Raw genomic sequence first — 19444 nt, forward strand, 5'->3', positions numbered from 1 at the left:
CCAGGACATCTCAAACATCCTCTTTCTTTAAGCATCATGGTTTTCCTTCTGCCATCATCAATGATGCTCTCACCCACATCTCCTCCATTTCCCACACTTTGGCCCTCACCCCATCCTCCTGTCACTACAACAGGGACAGAGTTCCCCTTGTCCTCACCACCTCACCAGCCTCCGGATCCAGCACGTTATCCTCCGCAACTTCTGCCACCTCCAACAGGACCCCACCACTAAGTGCATCTTTCCTTCTCTACCCCTCTCTGCTTTCCGCAGGGATCGTTCCCTCCGCGACTACCTGGTCCACACGTCCCTCCCCACAGATCTTCCACTTATCTTATCCCTGCAAGTGTAGGTGCTACACCTGTCCCTACACCTCATCTCTTACCACCATTCGGGGCCCCAAACAGTCCTTCCAGGTGAGGCAACACTTCACTTGTGAGTCTGTTGGAGTAATCTATTGCATCCGGTGCTCCCGGTGTGGCCTCCTCTACATCGGCGAGACCCGACGCAGATTGGGGGACCGCTTCACCAAGCACCTCCGCTCCGTCCACAACAGACAGGATCTCCTGGTTGCCACCCACTTCAACTCTACTTCACATTCCCATTCGGATATGTCCATTCGTGGCCTCCTCTACTGCCATGATGAGGTCAAACTCAGGTTGGAGGAGCAACACCTCATGTACTGTCTGGGTAGTCTCCAGCCCCTCGGCATAAACATTAAATTCTCCAACTTCTGGTAATTCCCTCCCCCTCCCTTCCCCCATCCCAGTTTCACTCTGCCTCCTCCTCCAGCTGCCTATCACCTCCTTCATGGTTCCGCCTCCTTCTACTACCATACTGCTTTCCCCTTACATTCCTTCTTCACCTCTCTTGCCTATCCCCTCCCTGCTTCCTCCCCCCCCCCACCCCTTGATCTTTCCCCTTACTGGTTTTTCACCTGGCACCTACCAGCCTTCTCCTTCCCACCCTCCTCCCACCTTCTTTATAGGGCCCCTGCCCCCTCCCTCTTCAGTCCTGATGAAGGGTCTCAATAGACAATAGACAATAGGTGCAGAAGTAGACCATTTGGCCCTTCGAGCCTGCATCGCCATTTTGAGCTCATGGCTGATCATCTACTATCAATACCCGGTTCCTGCCTTGTCCCCATATCCCTTGATTCCCCTATCCATAAGATACCTATCTAGCTCCTTCTTGAAAGCATCCAGAGAATTGGCCTCCACTGCCTTCCAAGGCAGTGCATTCCAGACCCCCACAACTCTCTGGGAGAAGAAGTTTTTCCTTAACTCTGTCCTAAATGACTTACCCCTTATTCTCAAACCATGCCCTCTGGTACTGGACTCTCTCAGCATCTGGAACATATTTATTTCCTGCCTCTATCTTGTCCAATCCCTTAATAATCTTATATGTTTCAATCAGATTCCCTCTCAATCTCCTTAATTCCAGCGTGTACAAGCCCAGTCTCTCTAACCTCTCTGCGTAAGACAGTCCTGACATCCCAGGAATTAACCTTGTGAATCTACGCTGCACTTCCTCTACAGCCAGGATGTCCTTCCTTAACCCTGGAGACCAGAACTGTACACAATACTCCAGGTGTGGTCTCACCAGGGCTCTGTACAAATGCAAGAGGATTTCCTTGCTCTTGTACTCATCCTTACTCGTCCCGAAACATTGATAATTCGTTTCCATGGATGCTGCCCGACCTGTTTTGTTCCTCCAGCGTGTTGTGCATGTGCTAGTTAGCAGTAATACTTGTTTCCACACCTGACCGCTGAACTGTATCAGTGGTTGGGCTGTATATTGAGACTCCACGCCACTATACTCTACTGTGAAGTGTTTCCCAGATTTTTGTGGGTTGGTGTCAGTTCTCTGCTGCTCCTTGTACCTTTTTCCTCAATATCGATTTCCTGAGCTGCTGGGCATATCCACGTTGGTGAGAGTATACAACTATACACAGATTTTAGAAGATTATCACCGCATTACATAGAAAAAAAAACTAATTGCCCTTTAGCCCTATCAAAAAAATCCCTGTGTCCCCCCAATATCCTTATCCGCCTTCTCTACTAACTTGACTAATTTGTTTCCTCTTTCCCAGTTATGACAGAGAGGCTCTGTCTCTTCTTCTATAGATGCTGCCTGACTTGCAGAGTTTTTCAGTTTTTAGCTCATTGCCAGCATCTGCAATTCTTTTGTGTCACTTTTCTTTGTATTAGGTTAAGGGCATCGTTGAACTTGATTTGTTATTGTTAGTGTTGTTCCATGCTGACGAGTATCCCTGGATTGGTTCTGCAGAAGAGATTACCGATCTGACAGATCAGCTGGGCGAGGGAGGCAAGAGTGTCCATGAGCTGCAGAAGTCCAAGAAGAAACTCGAGATGGAAAAGGAGGAGCTGCAGGCAACTCTCGAGGAGTCAGAGGCAGCACTAGAGGTAAACTCCATTAGTTCCACAGGCCAAGCAACACCTTTAACATCGAAGGAGCCAACTGTACAGGAGAAGGTCTTTATTGTGCTGTGGAATGCTCAGTAAACACTAGACTTAAATGTAAGGGACAGAAGCTGTTTGTACATAATTTTAGCTTAAAAAGTCTCACTAACTGAGGGTTGCTGGTTGTTCTTGGCTTTAAGGCCTGGGGGAGCAAAGTCCCAACAAGATGGCACTGGCAATACATGGCAATGTACTGCGGGCAGCTCAGCAAACCGGGACAAAGTGAATACTGCAACATGTGCTTGGGAACTTCATCCAAGAACATCGGTCAGAGTCGATTGTACATTGGGTAAAAGCTAGTCTGCCTCAGCACCATAATCTCCTGATTCTTTACTGCCTTTATGTTAATCAGTTTCATCTCCAACCCTGTATGAGCCAAACTGAGCAACACACAAAATATTGAGAGAACTGAGCAGCATCTCTGGAGGGATTATTTCAGACTGAGTCCCTTCATCAGTACTGGAGAGGAATGGGGCAGAAGCCAGAATAGAAAGATGCAGAGAGCATTGCCTGGCAGGGGAGATACAGGATGTGAGAAGCTGGGAGGTTATAGGTAGGAGGTGTAAGTTTAAGAAGAAGGAATCTGATAGGAGAGGACAATAGACCATAGAAGAAAGGGTAGGAGGTGGCAAACCAGAGAGAGGTGATGGACAGGCCATGAGGGCATGGGAGTGGAGGAGAAGGGATGAGAGGGCCACCAGAATATCTTCTCAGCCATACTGAGAAGATTGAAGATGTTGCCTTTGGTTTCCAGCACAACCCAGTCCCATCACGACTTACTCAACTTCTCTTTTCATGACCATCCGCATCAGCTTTGTTCATTTTGGTGGATCTTCTCATACAAGTCAATTTATGGATTTAAAGCCCACACTGTTCCCTGCCTCCCTATATTGAGGTACCGCTGTGTTGTCAGAGGTTAAGCTCTTGGAATGGAATTCAAATCTTGTCCAGGGCTTTGATGAGATTTGAAGATCCCATTGTTTTACTTGAATTAGTGGAGGCCATTCCTGCAGCCTTCTGCAGGCTGCCCAGTGTAATCCTCAGCAGGACAGGCAGCATCTATGGATAAGAGTAAATTGTCAACAATTCAGGCAAAGACACTTCATCCTGATGAAGGGTCTTGGCCCGAAACTTTGACTGTTTACTTTTTTCCGTAGATGTTGCCGGGCCTGCTGAGTTCCTCCAGCATTTTGTATGTGTTGCTTTAGATTTCCAGTATCTACAGATTTTCTTGTGTCCCACCTAATCCTTGCTGATTTGATTTGATGCAAATGACACATTTCCCTGTATGTTTCAATGCACATGTAACAAACAAAGCTAACCTTGAAAATCTCTTCCTCATTACCAATTTCAACCAGTGATACCCAGATCAGAGTCACACCACATTCATCTTGGAGTTAGTTGATCTTGTTCTGTGGTAAATAATTGCTTCATCTGTGTATACAACAGGAGACACCTTTCATTCAGAACTTGGATATTAATGCAAAGTCACTAATTTAAGCATCCAGCTTAATTTTGGGATTCATAGAAACATAGAAAACCTACAGCACACAAAGCTGTTAGGGTTACCCATAGTCCTCTATTTTTCTGAGCTCCATGGACCTGTCCAGGAGTCTCTTAAAAAACCCTATCCTATCCGCCTCCACAACCGTCGCCAGCAGCCCATTCCACACACTCACCACTCTCTTGCATAAAAGATCACCCCTGAAATCTCCTCTGTACCTACTTCCAAGCACCTTAAAACTGTGCCCTCCCATGCTAGCCATTTCAGCCCTGGGAGAAAGCCTCTGACTATCCACATGATCAATGCCTCTCATCATCTTATACACCTCTATCAGGTCACCTCTCATCCTCCATCGCTCCAAGGAAAAAAGGCCAAGTTCGCTCGACCTATTCTCATAAGGCATGCTCCCCTATCCAGGCAACATCCTTGTAAATCTCCCCTGCATCCTTTCTATTGTTCCCACAACCATCCTATAGTGAGGCGACCAGAACTGAGCACAGTACTCCAAGTGGGGTCTGAACAGGGTCCTATATAGCTGCAACATTACCTCTCGGCTCCTAAACTCAATCCCATGATTGATGAAGGCCAATGCACCATATGTTTTCTTAACCACACAGTCAACCTGCGCAGCAACTTTGAGTGTCCTATGGACTCAGACCCCAAGATCCCTCTGATTCTCCACACTTAACATTAGTACTATATTCTGTCATCATATTTGACCTACCAAAATGCACCACCCCACATTTATCTGGGTTGAACTCCATCTGCCACTTCTCAGCCCAGTTTTGCATCCTATCAATGTCCCACTGTAACCTCTGACAGCCCTCCACACTATCCACAACACCCCCAACCTTTGTGTCATCAGCAAATTTACTGCCCCATTCCTCCACTTCAGGTCATCCATCCCTCCATCCAGGTTATTTATAAAATTCACGAAGAGTAGGGGTCCCGGAACAGATCCCTGAGGCACACCACTGGTGACTGACCTCCATGCAGAATATGACCCGTCTACAACCACTCTCTGCCTTCTGTGGGCAAGCCAGTTCTGGATCCACAAAGCAATGCCCCTTTGGATCCCATGCCTCCTCACTTTCTCAATAAGTTTTGCATGGGGTATCTTGTCAAATGCCTTGCTGAAATCCGTATACACTACACCTATGGCTCTACCCTCATCAATGTGTTTAGTCACATCCTCAAAAAATTCAGTCAGGCTCGTAAGGCACGACCTGCCTTTGACAAAGCCATGCTGACCATTCCTAATCAGATTGTGGCTCTGCAGTGACTTCACTAAAAGTAACTTTGGGTCTGGTACTTAATCAATGGTCAGTTTGGTGATCTCCCAGCAACTTGTTTTTGCTTCAATCACTTGGGATTGAATATGTTATAAGATGAACTAACGTAGGTGAGCTGGACTAAAGCTTCAGTTATCATTGATGAGGGTCAACATGCAGGGAGCTGCTGCCTTAGTTTTCATCACAGACTCTTCTCAAGAACTGAAATGATTACCAAGGTAGGGTACAGGTATTACTGAAAATGATTGAAGATGAAAAACATGTATGCAGCAGTAACAGGTGGTTGTAGCAGCTGTAACTGAGAGAAAGAAAGCAAAGCACCTTTTGAAGCGGTACTGAATAGCCCAACATCATAGGGGCTAATCATTAACCAGTTGTGAACACCATTTTACACTGAGTTGCAGCTCAGAACACTGGATGCAGCTAAAGCAATGGGATTCGACAACTTCCCAGCTATGCTCCAGTCTATTCATTACAATTATAATAGTATCTGACCACCACAAGTATGTCATGACCACGATAAAAGTACGACAGATCCAATCAAATGGTACTCAGCCAGTAATAGCTGTGCTAATTTTCAGTAGAGCCCTCCCATCAGATACGCTGGAAACCTTTGCTTTTGCCACCGATGTCCACTAATTCACAGTAACTGTCTAACATGAATTTTGGATATGAGGGGGGGACCCTGATGACCCAGCAGAAGCTGCAAAGACCCATGAAAACCACCCACATGCAAACTCTGCATACACAGTACTGCGCCTGTATCCCTTTAGACTTCAGCAGGCACAGGTTTTCCACACTCACTGCCAGTCTTCCTCTTGCATTCCTCCAGGAGACGTGTGTTACTTTGATAACAAACTGACGCCAGTAAATTACGTGCAATTTTCAGACTTCCATATAGATGGGTACAAACTCCACTTCGAGTGTTTCCAGTGCAAAATCACAGCTTAGCTGAGCACGTCCAGCTCTGGTAGAAGGGTGAGGTGCTGCCCCTCCACCTCCAGGTGGCCTGGTTGGAAGATTTGGCAAATCCAGCAGATTTCAAGCTTGGCAGGAGTGCAGAGACACACATTGCTGAATTATTCTGAGCAGATTTTGGTATCTGTCGTACTTGTTCTGTTACCAGCGCGCCTTTTCAGGGATAGGAGAGTTTGAATTTTAGTGTTATTTTCAAGAGCAACAACGTCCAAGTGCTTTGCAGAAGTGGCTGTACCTGAGGATATGGTGCATTTGCTGGGGTCTCTGTGCTTGAAAATATAGTGATGCTATGCTGAATGGTTATAACTTCAAGGTGTACTGTCTAAGATTAATGCAATGTATTTAAAAGTTTCCTTTGCTTTCGTATTACATCACCTTAAGCTTTGGCTGAGTGATGTGGTGCATTCCATGTCTCTGAACTCAGAGTTCACTCTCACCTGTGGTGCTGGGGCTCCTGCCCTAGGGTGAGCCACACAGGTCTGAGCATCTCGCTTCCCCTGCTTTCAGGCTGAAGAGAACAAGGTGGTGCGGCTGCAGCTCGAGCTGACGCAAATTAAGGCGGAGGTGGATCGGAGGATCCAGGAGAAGGAAGAGGAATTTGAGGCCACTAGGTAACCTCATTTACTTTTAATCGGCAACTGCGCCAGGGATGGCAGAGTGGAAAACTAAGAGAATCAGACGTGAAATGATTGAAAAGAAGTTGTGCTAGGGGCTGGGGTTGGGCATAGGGAATGCCAATCAGGATAGGGTTTGAACAAACACCTTGGCCGTAACTTTACATTTGCTGCATCTACTTGTCTCCTTCTTCAAAACTATGGTAGGAAGTAGAAAACTGTAAATATGAAAATAAGAAAAACTGTCAAAATTCTGAAATTCATGCTCATGTTTTGTGCAGAGCTCAGGAATTGTCCCTCACAGACATTAAGGCTCTAGAACTACTGCCTCACAGTGGTAATATATCTAAACTACAAATTAACGTCAATGGAATTAAAAATGCTAAATTGTCAAATGCAAAAATGGAGCAAAGGTTTTAGTATAATATTCCTCCCACTCATTCCCATTCCTGAATACATAGGCCCCTACTGTGCTACAGTTCCACCAGCTGACCTATCGTAACATTGATTCTCAGTAACCTGTGTGACACACGGAGCATTAAAACACTGTCCTGTTTGCCTTCTTAGCACCAGGGAATGACTTACCCATTATCAGAGTGGAATAATCTGACTTATGTCCTATTCGTATGTGAAAGTATGTGCTAACAACAAGAGGTTTAAGGTCAGAGAAGAGAGGTTTAAAAGGGGCATCTAGGGCATCTTCACACAATGACTGGTGCATATATGGAATGAGCTGCCAGAAATAATGGTTGAGGCAAAGTTTAAAGTACATGGATAGGAGAGGTTTAGGGGGCTGACCAAACACAGGCAGACGGGACTTGGTCACTGGCGTCATGGTCAGCATGGATGAATTGGGCTGCTATATCATTCTGTAACTCCAAGGAAAACATTGGACAAAACTCTTTACAGGCTTAAAATCATTTGGTCAATATATTCCATTGCGTTAGCACCTTTTAACCATACTGCCTTCACCACTCAAGTGGCTCCTTGGGATGATACACCTTTTCACTGTTTGAGGGACTTCTGCGCCCAACTCAGCCCCTCCATGTCCAGTTGCAAAAGGATCCTAGACTGTGTCCCTTCTCCACTGGATTTGCATTGGCAGCACTGAATATCTGTGCATCCCTCAGCACACACTCCTGCAACGTGGAATGTGCCAGTTGGCAGCATTCCCTTCCAGACATCTGGAAGAGCGATAAGCTTCGGGTAGATCAAAGAGGGTCTTTCACCAAGTTGATGGCCTTCCAACAACACTTGAAGTCTGTCACGGGATCAGCGCATAGATCAGATAGCTCTGTTACACAGCTACTTGGGATGAAACGAGATGAGAGCCCTGTTTTCCCCTTCCCTTGAGCTGAGAAGGCTGAGATAATTTGTAGCATCCCTACTGCACAGCAGCAATCAGCTGAATGATCAGGAATCTCAAAGTCAGTGGGGATCGTCCATGCAACGCAGCACGTTGTGCATTGCTCAGACTGAACAATGGATGCTGAAACAGGTTCTCCCCATGTTACGACAGAACACTTCATTACCCAGAAGCTGCACATCAGAAATGCAACCAGCCAGCATTTTACTTAAATGAAAACTCTGGCCAACCAAGAGCAACATGCAGTTAAGCCAGAACATTTAACCCAACCATTCAGATTTCTCTGCAAGATTCAATGATGTTGCCATGAACTGAGTTCCTATACGGCAGAAATGCCTGCAGCATTTGGCAAATGCATCCTGACAGTCTCTCAAATACTCATACATGTATACAGGCAGCCCATAAGTCAGGTGCTCAGAACTTGGAAAGGATGTTTATTGATTTTGCAAAATTTTGAAAGTATAAAGGTTATTTTTTTTTACTGTGCTTGGTAGCACCTCGAATAAAAGGATTTCTGCTGCTCACTCTGTTTCTCATCTTCACTCATATTTCTCTCCTTTTCTCTTCCATAACTTCTGTTGGAACCTCCTCCCTCTTGTGGTAAGTGTGAAACAACGGCTTTGCTCCTTAAGGCATTTAGGAAATTAGAAAAATTGCAGGTGTGGAAACTGAAATGGAAACATACAAGTGCTAGAAATTCTCAACAGCTCAGACAGCATCTGTGAAGAGAGACGCAGTGTTAACCTTTCGGGTCCAGACCTTTTGTCAGAAATGGGAAAGAGAGAAACAAGTTAATTTTCATTTGTTTAAAAAAAGGCAACGAGAGAGGCGGTGGGTAAAACAAGGAGAATATAGTTGGGCAGGTGCATGGATAGGAAAGGTTTAACATGGGCAAGGGGAATGAGTTTGGTTGGGCATCTTGGTTAGTATGGATGACTTGGATGTTTCTGTGCTCCTGACTCTTGTTCTGATAGGATGAGACCAAAAAGGTTAATGTGGCAGTTAGATTATCCTTCATTATCAGTGTTAGTGTTGGAGCTGTGGGACTTCCCCTTCCCCTGAGGCAAAATCACTGATCAATGCTTGGCAGAAGTGAGCAGGTTTTTTGTTCTGACTGTGGCTTTATTAGTCAGTGACCATCCCCCTGGGTTGTGAATTCAGGGTGGGAGGAAGACACAGTTTCAGTGGGGGGGGGGGGGTGGAGTACGGATGTTGATCGTACAGGACATGGTTCAGGGAGGAATCGGTATCCAGATGTTGACCGAAAGTTTGATTGCACAGGAAGGCAATTCAAAAGGAAATTTCAGGCCCCAGAAGGAAATACAGCAACTTGAACTCTGCAGCACTTTAACAAGGACTTTAGCGAAAAGACTTGAGAGAGTTTTATAAGATTCTCAGAGGCATAGCTAGTCATAGCCAATATTTTTTTTCCCAGGTTGATTTTTCTAATACTGCAGGGCATGTTGTAAGGTTGGAGGGGCTAGTTTCAAAGGAGAAGTGCAGAACAATTTTTTAAAATTGAGATTTGTGGATGCCTGGGATGGGTTGCCAGGGTTGTCGTGGAGGCAAGTACAATAGACGTGTTTAAGAAGCCCGTGAATGTCCAGAGAATGGAGGGATATGGACATTGTGTAGGCAGAAGAGAATCGTTGGGTGTTTATTATTTTCGTTGGCTTAGCACATCATAGGCAGGAAGTCCTGTTCTTGTACTGTATTATTCGATGTTCTTAAATATCCCGGGCTGCTCCTCAGGAGAATCTTAAGCTAAACAATCCCACAATATCATAGAACACAGCATTTTCTGCAACTTCTGACATCTCCAAAGGGGTCCTCCCCCCCCCCCCAAGTATATCTTTACCTCCACCCACACCCACCCACACCCCCGGGTTTCTGCAGGGATCGCATCTTCTGTGATTCCTTTGTCCATTCGTCCCACCCCATTAATCTCCTTCCCAGCACTTATCCCTGAAAACAGCCTAAGTGCCACACCTGCCCAAGCACCTTGACCTCCCTCACCTCCATTCACGGCCCCGAACAGTCCTTCCAGGTGAGGCAGCACTTCACCTGCGAATCTGCTGGGGTTGTCCATTGTGCTTTGTGGCCTCCTCCTGTTGTAAATTGGAGGACCACTTCGTCAAGCACCTCCACTCCATCCACCAAAAGCGGAAACTCCCAGAGGCCATACATTTTAATTCTGATTCCCATTACCATTCTGATACGTCCTTCCATGGCCTCCTCTTATGCTATGATGAGGCGACTCTCAGGGTGGAGGAGCAATACCTTATATTCCATCTGCCTAGCCTCCAACCTGTTGATATGAATATTGATTCCTTCCTCCGGTAAACAAATTCCACCCCCCCCCCCCCCATTTCTCTATTCCCCCCTCTGGCCTCCGGCCTCTTACTTCTTCTCACTTGCCTATTACTTTCCCCTGGGTTCCCTCCTGCTTCCCTTTCTCCTATGGTCCACTCTCCTCTCTTATCAGATTCCTTCTTCTCCAGCCCTTGACCTTTCCCACCCACCTGTCTTCACCTGTCACTTTCCAACTTGTCCTCCTTCCCCTCTTCTCACCTTTTTACTCTGGCATCTTCCCCCTTCTTTCTCAGCCCTGAAGAAGGATCTCATTCTGAAACATCAACTGTCTATTTATTTCCATAGATGTTGCCTGACCCGCTGAGTTCCTCCAGCATTTTGAATGTGTTGCTTTGGATTTTCAGCATCTCAGAATTTCTTGTGTTGATCATAAAAGGTCATCCAAAGCTTGGTTAAAGAGAGAGCATCTTCAAGGGAGAGATGACCAAAGTTTTAGGGAGGGAATTGGAAGCTTTATTGATCCAGTGGGAGAAGGTACATTTGCCCTTGGGAGCACAATGATCATTGAGAACCTTTGAGAGGGCTGAATTAGCGATGTGCAAAGGGGGAAGTTGCAGAGCTGGGTGGGAGGGTGAGAGGGAGTTTGGGAGAAAGCCCCTGAGGTGATTGGCTCCATGTATGGGATTGTTGGGCTTACAGTGTGGGGCACCATTCATAGGGGTGATAGGGGAATGGGATTAAGCGGTCAAAACACATGTAACAGAGTTTTTCAGAGAGTAGAAATGAACGTTCAGCCAAGTGGTCAGTTTTGCACAATTTTAAGAATAATTAACATCTCTGGCTGACGTTTGTCTTCATCAGTCGGTCAGATTTGTCGGTTGGGCCTTGGGCTTGTTTCATGCCTTTCTGATGATGCAACCATATTTTGCCTTTTAAGGAAAAACCATCAGCGGAGTCTAGATTCGCTGCAGGCCAGTCTTGACGCAGAGGTGAAAGGTCGGGCCGAGGCTCTGCGGGTGAGGAAGAAGCTCGAGAATGATCTGAATGAGCTGGAGGTTCAGCTGGACCAAGGCAACAAGAACAACAGCGAACTACTGAAGCTGCTAAAGAAACTGCAGCAACAAGTGAAGGTGAGACAGAGCTGGTCGACCCAATCTGACACTCCCACTGCCCCGGTCACTGGTCTGATGCAATTTCAGCTCACTCCACCTATCTCAGGCAAGTAGACCAAAGCCACACATAAGCTGCTGATTGTTCTCACAGAGAGCCTGCACAATTATCCAAGAAGACCCCAGGGTTCTGTTCCCGAGAACTCTTCATAGCATGAATTGTTCGTAAATCAGAACTGAACAGAAATAGTGGGTGAGAGAGGATAGCAGAAACAGCCATGACAGGAGAGAGAGCAGGCGTGGGGAGAGCATCCACAGTCGGCCTTAATGACTCACTGAGTGGAACAGTAAGCCTGGTCTTTCTGAGCAAGGCAGTTGAGGAATTCATCCCAGCTTCACTCACCAAAAGAAGATTAAGATAAAATCTTTCATCAGATCTAATTGAATGTATTCTTGCATGCCAAGTAGTAGACTGAGTGATGCTTGCCTTAGCTGAATAATCAGCTAATACACTACTTCCCTCAACCGTGGCCAATTCAATGCTAATCAGATCCAGTTGTGTGGATACATTGCTCCTGGGTTTTCTAAGCCCAGAATTGAGTGGTTCTGTGCAGAGAGATTTATTTATTTACTTATTGAGATTCACCGTGGAGTAGACCGTTCCAGCCCTTCGAGTCATGCCACCCAGCAACCCCCAATTTAACCCTAGCCTAATCAGGGGGCAATTTACAATGATGAATTAACCTACCAACCAGTATGCCTTTGGACTTTGGGAGCAAACTGGGGCACCTGGAGAAAATCCTCACATTCCATGGGGAGTAGGCACGGACTCCTTACAGATAACTCCGGATTGAACTCCGAACTCTCAACGCTCCAAGCTGTGATAGTGTCGCACTAACCATTACACTACTGTTAAAATCATAGACAGATATTTTAAAATCGCTACTTTTTTAAAGTCGCTTCAAAAATAAAAGAAACTTACTGAATACAGTGGACATGGAGATGGCATTTCCATTAGAGGGAAAGTCTAGGATCTGAAGGCACTGCCTCTGAATAAGGGAATGTCCCTTTAAAACCGAGGTAAGGAGGAATTTGTTCAGCCAGAGAACAGTGAATTTGTGGAATTCCTTACCATAAAGAGTTGTGGAGGCTGTCATTGGCTGTATTTAAGGCAGAGATGGATAGGTTCTTAATTAGTAAGGGATTTAAGGATTATGGGAAATGGTGTGAAAATGGGGTTGAAAAGCACACTCAATTAAATAAATGGCTTAATTCTGCTACTATATCTTATGGTGTTACGGAAATATAGTTTTGAAAAAAAATTAAAGAGATATTGAAACAAATAAAAATTAGAATTTTGAAATAAATGAAGGAAGAGGTAACTCGCCATTTCTCTCCTCATCCTGAGTCCATGAATTCCCATCCAAATACTGGGTGTTGACCCACAGATGAAAGAGAATGGTAAGGTCTTGATGGCCTGGGATTGGACGTGAACTCTTTAGTCTGCCTGGGCACTATTGGACAGAGCCCGGGGCAGATGTGGCCCAAGCTGCCCATCGATTTGTTCCCTTCCACACAGCCAGCATATCTGTTAAGGTAGTGGATGCCGACTGGTCGATCTTTGAGACTTTCCCAGTAGATCCCAAAAGAAACTAAAAAGAAATACACAAATACTGTTGAGAGATTGTTTCCGGGTTGCGGGGTTTTAGTTCCGTTCTTTCTGCCCAGTGTGCATGCGTTTAGCTCCCCCGCCATGCACTACACAGTGTACTTCAGTGGTCCCCAACCACTGGGCCACAAGGAAACGATATGATTTGGCGCTATGAAACGATATGAGTCAGCTGCACCTTTCCTCTTTCCCTGTCATGCCCACTGTTGAATACACATGAGGTCATCAGTCGCCTAAATGCAGTGATACCCTCGTGCCAGGGATCACTGGTTGGCCTCGCGCGGCTGGCAGGAAGTGCCGTTGATCCTGGCCTGGAGCGTGGACAGATGGGCGCCGCCTCTAAACCTGTTCGTGGGGAACCCGTTGCTAAAATACAGTATTTGCAGACAACCTAATTCGGGCTCAGGGTTTCGTAAGTAGCAGAGCAGCTACGATCTACTGAAACAAACATTTGTCGGCCAATAGATCCCACAACGGGGGGGCGGACACGCCTCACTTGGTTGCTCTCTCTGGACTGCGGCCGCCGCGACCCCAGTACAGGGCCTCCGGCCCTGACCTTGTCCTCGCACCCCACCCACGACCAGCCGCACCTGGCGGCAGGCGGGCGGGAGGGTGGAGTTCAGGCCCGGAGGCTGTCTAATGAGGCAATGAAGCCCTCAACACTGCTTGGGTACCCTGAGTCCAAGCACCCAGCACTTAAAGACAAACCCACTGAGTTTTTTGAGTGGAAAAAACGTGAGCAAGTGGGACAGAAGCAAGTGCTGAGAGCCACGTAAACTAAATTGCGGAATACACTAGATGTAAGGAACCTCCTTCGAGTATCACTGTATTCCAGTTGTTTTTAACACCCCCCCCCCCCCCCCCCGTAGGCTGGTTCGCAAGAATATTGTCAATATTAAACCAGTCCGCGGTGACCCCTGGTGTACATACATTATTTCTACTTCAGGGTTGTGGGGTAAACGATTTAGTAGGTCGATCTTGCCTTTTACTAAGGCCAAGGTAGGGGATCTTGGGCTTAAAAAGGTTGGTGACCACTATGTTAAGGAATCAGTGTCAGCACGCTGTCTGACTGCAAGGGATTTCTTGGAGCCAATTGTCAGCACTTGTGCAGCCACTAGGTGGCATTGTTTACCATCTATGGGCTAAAGCAGAGGAGATACACACAAAATGCTTGAGGAACTCAGTAGGTCAGGCATCATCAGCGGAGGGGAATAAACTGTCAATGTTTCAGGCTGAAACCTTCTATCAGGACTGGAAAAGAAGGGGGCAGATGTCAGAATAAGATGGTGGGAGGAGGGGAAGGTGTACAAGTTGGCCATTGATAGGTGAGACAAAGTGAGGGGAAAAGTATGTGGGAGGGGGATGGAGGGGAGAACGTTTACTCTACCCTATTTATTCCCCTCCATAGATGCTAACTAACTTGCTGAGATCCCATCCCAGCACTTTGTGTGTATTGCTCAAGTTTTCCAGCACATGCAGAATCTCTTATGTCTATGAGGGCAAGGAGAGAGTCTGCAGTTCTGTGGGCACGGCCAGTGACTAACCCGGGCTGTCAGTATCTACAGGGTTAAAAACATACCCCAGAACATCGAGAAAACCTCTACACGTGGGAATCTCTGGGGACATCGAACATCTTTCCATCTTCTTCAGCACAGGCAAATGCAAATATACCCAACGCTGTGAAAATCCTCGTTCGGAGCCTGTGATCTGTGGCAGCTAGCCCAGACTTCAGTAATTTACCAGACTTCGGGAGGTGGGGTGGGGGGCGGAGGAGGAGGAAGGGGGAGCTGAAGTTGAGAAGTCAGCGGATTGGTGGGAAGGGAAGGAGAGATCATTGAGGGGATGGGACAGAGAGGGGCGGCAGTGGGAGAGGGAAGAGGAGCACAAAACAAAAATTGTTAAAGCTGCAGGTGCTGGAAATCTGAAGTAAAAACAGAAAACACTGGAAATATTCAGCAGGTGTTGAAAGAGAAATGGTGCAGGTTGCAGACTGCAGGTTTCATTCTGCTGAACTATCGGTGTGTAGGAGAGAGCCCAACTGGGTAGAAATAGGTGAAGACATAAGAACAGAAGAAATAGGCACAGAGTAGGCAACCTGACCAGGTGAGCCTGCTCCACCATTGATAAGATCATGATTGATCTGCTTGTGGACACAGCTCCACCTACCTGCCGTTTTTCCATAGCTCTTAATTCCCCTGATTTAATGGTGTACCAAGTATATTTAATGAGGTAGCCTTTACTGTTTCCATTGGCAGAGAATTCACTACTCATCTCCTCTCCCAAATCGTGAGGCTATGTCCCACAGTTCTAAACTCACCTATCCCTTTCCTGTCTCTAGCTCATCTACCCTTTCCATAATCTTATGCATTTTTATAAGATCCCTACCTCATTCTTCTGAATTCCAGCAACTCAATCTCCCCCTTGACTAACGCCCTCACCTCCAGAATCAACCCAGACAGGTGAGGAAACCATTTCCCTGAAAGCCCGTGTTTCCTTCATTGGGATGGTTTGGGAGTGGTGGGGGGTGGAACACAAGCAAGCTCAAGTGTGTGGGCCCCTTCCAACTCCTAACCACTCTTCCCATGGGACCAAGTTGGAGGCCAGGAATTCTGGACAAAAATTATAGTCAGACGCATCCCAAAACAAGAGCATCTGGTTGTTGTAGTTGCTGTTTCTGGGAGCTGGTTGTGTACGATCAGTTCGTGGGGTTCCTGCATGTAAGTTGGCTGAACGATTAGGTTTGGAGTGTTGCTCTGTAAATACCAGTGTTTCCCTGTCCACCCTTCGACATGGTAACCAGTCTCCCCCCGTCTCCCCACTCCTCCCCTCCCTCACCCTCCTGTGCTGACCGAGCCGTATCCCTGCCAGGACACGCAGAGCCAGATGGAGGAGGACGCCCGGCGGCACGAGGAGCTGCAAGAGCAGCACGCGCTGGCAGAGCGGCGTTCCGGCGCACTCTCGGCAGAGCTGGAGGAGACCCGCAGCGCCCTGGACCTGAGCGAGCGCAGCCGCAGGCTCCTGGAGCAGGAGCTGATGGAGATAACCGAAAAGCACAATGAAATCAACATGCAGGTGAGGCGGGCTGGCACTGGGGAACGGGCAGCGTCTCGCTACCTCCCTTTGTTGGAGACAGGCCCTCTGGGTGTGTGAAATCCTGAGGGCACGGGAGGGGGGGGGGTGCACACATTCTCCCCAGGGCTGGGTGAGTCAAGACTAGAGGGTGCAGGTTTGAAGTGAGGGGGAGGAGCTGCAGAGGAGTGTGAGGGGCATTCTTTTTCCACAGAGTAGATTTTGGAATTTGGATCTTCCATTGACTGAAGAGGTGATGAAGACTGGCGCTGTCCCAGAAATTTAGGAAGCATCTGGGTAGCCAAGGTATTGAGAGTTGCAGACCTAATGTGGGTAAATGGGATCAGATCATGGAGATACCATCAACCCACATAGAAACAGGCCCTTTGGCCCAACTGGTCCGTGCCGACCAGGACTTCCATCTAAGCGAATTGCATTTGCCACCAGTTAGCCCATTTCCCTTGAAACCTGTTCTATCCATGCGTCTCTCCAAGGAAGTATTAAATGTTGTTGATGTATCTACTCAACAAGTTTGGCTGGCAACCCATTCCATTTACTGACCATGTTCTGGATGGAAAAAGTTGCTTCTCAGGTTCCTATTAAACCTGCCCCTCCCTATCCCTTACAGTTACATAGAAACATAGAAAATAGGTGCAGGAGTAGGCCATTCGACCTTCGAGCCTGCACCGCCATTCAGTATGATCATGGCTGATAATCCAATTCAGAACCCTGTACCTGCTTTCTCTCCATACCCCGTGATCCCTTTAGCCACAAGGACCATATCTAACTCCCGCTTAACTATAGCCAGTGAACCGGCCTCAACTGTTTCCTGTGGCAGAGAATTCCACAGATTCACCACTCTCTGTGTGAAGAAGATTTTCTTCATCTCAGTCCTAAAAGACTTCCCCTTTATCCTTAATCTGTGACCCCTAGTTCTGGAGGGGTCTGATTCCTTAATCCTAGGAAAAAGACTGTACACCCCTCCTTCTCCTACACTCCAAGGAATAAAGTCCAGACCTGCTTGGCCTCTATCAGTCCCTCAAGTCCAGGCAACATCCTCGTAAATCTGCTCTGTGTTTTTGTCCAGCTTAATGACATCTTTCCTATAGCCGGGTAACCAAAACTGAATATAATATTCCATGTGCAACCCACCAACATCTTGTGCAGCTGCAACATAACTTCCAATCTCGGTGTCCTGACTCTCACAGGCCAGTATACCGAAAGCTGCAAGTTTGGGGCTGCTGCCCGTGGGGTTTGGAATATCCCCTCCAACAACAGCAGGCTGTGGGCCGACGATGGAGGGTGTAGAGTCTGGGGAATTCTCAATGGGCTCAGACTGGCAAAACTGGAAGAGATGAGCAATCGAAATGGGGCTAGGCAGGTCTCTTTCTTCACTCACTCTCTGCCCTCCTGCCTATGTTGCTTGACTCCAAAGTTCTTAAGAATCATTCCATCTCAGCCAACAAGCCGTATGAACTCCAAAAGATTTATGGTTCTCAGAGTGAAGCGATCTCTCCTTGGACCAGCCTAACCTGGTCCAGAGTACAGGTCCCTTCTCGTTTCTCAGTTGCACAAGGACTACAGGTTCCTTGGGCTCAGTCTGAGAGAACTCCCTCGGCTCCCGAGTCAACCCTCCAGTTGTACACAGTCAGCAGCCAGCCAGAAGGCCACTCACATTACGGAAATTCATTCTTGAAAAAATCATTACCTAAAAATTTGTGATGTGGAATAAAATTAATCCTCATGGAATTTATTTGGGGAAAAAAATAAGTAACCAAGTTTTATTTTGCTTTGTTGATGTACATGTAGATGGCAGTACTTCACTAGGCATGAAACACAGGGGTTACCAGTATCTGTGCATAACACACCTCTCCATCCTGGGCTGAAGATGGCTCACAACCCTGGGCAATAAGACCATCAGGTAGTACCCCCCTCTCTCCAGGGTACCACTGACTAATTCCTCCCCTGTCCTACTCCAGTTCCAAGGAATCGCTGTCATCAAACGCAAGCTGGAAGTGGAGTTCCAGCAGCTGGTGACTGAGCACGAGGAGCTGACCAGCGAGTTCAGAGGCTCGGACGAGAAGGCGAAGAAGGCCGTTTGTGAGGTAAGAACTGCGCCATCTCTCAGCATGGTCTTGTTGAAGGGTTGGGACGGTTTCTGAAGGACGGCAGGATGCGTTTTTTACAGGAGTGTTGGGCCTGCTGAGGTGAGGGATCTGGAGCAGACATGAAGGGAAAGTGTAGTGCTGCCCCAGACCTTGGCACTTCACTGAACTTACCCCAATTTATCCCTCACTGCAACCAGAGCAAGTTCTGCTAGTTTGGAGATGACACATTTCATGTGCCTGATGCCCTTTAGCACAACAGCAAAGGTCACCCAAATTACAAGCCAGTAAGCCTGACTTCAGTGGTGAGTAAGATGTTAGCATTTATTATTAAGGATGAGATTCTGGGGTTTTTGGAGACACGTGATAAAATAGACCACAGTCAGAATTATTTCCTTAAGGGAAAATCATGCTTGACACAAATCTACTGGAATTATTGGAGGAAATAACAGGCAGCATAGACATAGGAGAGCCAGTGGATATTGTTCACTTGGATTTTTAGAAGTCCTTTGACAAAGTGCTGCACATGAGGCTGCTGAACAAGATAAGACCCATGATAATACAGGAAAGATGCTAGCTAGCATGGATAGAAGATTGCCTGACTGGCGAGAAACAAAGCCAGGGAGCGAATGGGGCCTTCAGCGATTGGCTGCCGATGACCAGTGGTGTTCCCCAGGGGTCAGTGTTGGGTCCGCTACTTTTCACGTTACATGCTACTGATCTGTATCAAAGAACCGATGGCTTTCTGTCCAGGGGTTGTGGACGATATAAAGATTGGTGCAGGCACAGGCAGTGTTGAGAAAAACAAGGAGTCTGCAGGAGGAATTGTACAGATTAGGAGAATGGGGAAAGAAGTGGCAGTTGGAATACACTGTAGGGGTCAAATCACAAACAATAGAAAATCTGCAGGTGCTGGAAATCCAAGCAACACACAAGACGTTGGAG

At 47.0% G+C, this 19444-nt stretch overlaps 1 protein-coding gene across 8 annotated transcripts in view; it reads left to right on the plus strand.

The window, feature by feature from the left end:
• Window positions 1-19444, plus strand: part of LOC140714553 (putative uncharacterized protein MYH16) — a 340102-nt gene that overhangs the window by 310596 nt on the left and 10062 nt on the right. For all 8 annotated transcript variants that reach the window (XM_073025840.1, XM_073025835.1, XM_073025838.1 and 5 more), the window contains 5 exons: window positions 2287-2423; window positions 6762-6865; window positions 11485-11677; window positions 16194-16397; window positions 18374-18499. In XM_073025840.1, the coding sequence (XP_072881941.1) occupies window positions 2287-2423; window positions 6762-6865; window positions 11485-11677; window positions 16194-16397; window positions 18374-18499 (764 nt within the window). The remainder of the gene's footprint in view (window positions 1-2286; window positions 2424-6761; window positions 6866-11484; window positions 11678-16193; window positions 16398-18373; window positions 18500-19444) is intronic.

This window comes from Hemitrygon akajei, chromosome 22 (assembly GCF_048418815.1).
Source record: "Hemitrygon akajei chromosome 22, sHemAka1.3, whole genome shotgun sequence".
Classification (NCBI taxonomy): Eukaryota; Metazoa; Chordata; class Chondrichthyes; order Myliobatiformes; family Dasyatidae; genus Hemitrygon; species Hemitrygon akajei.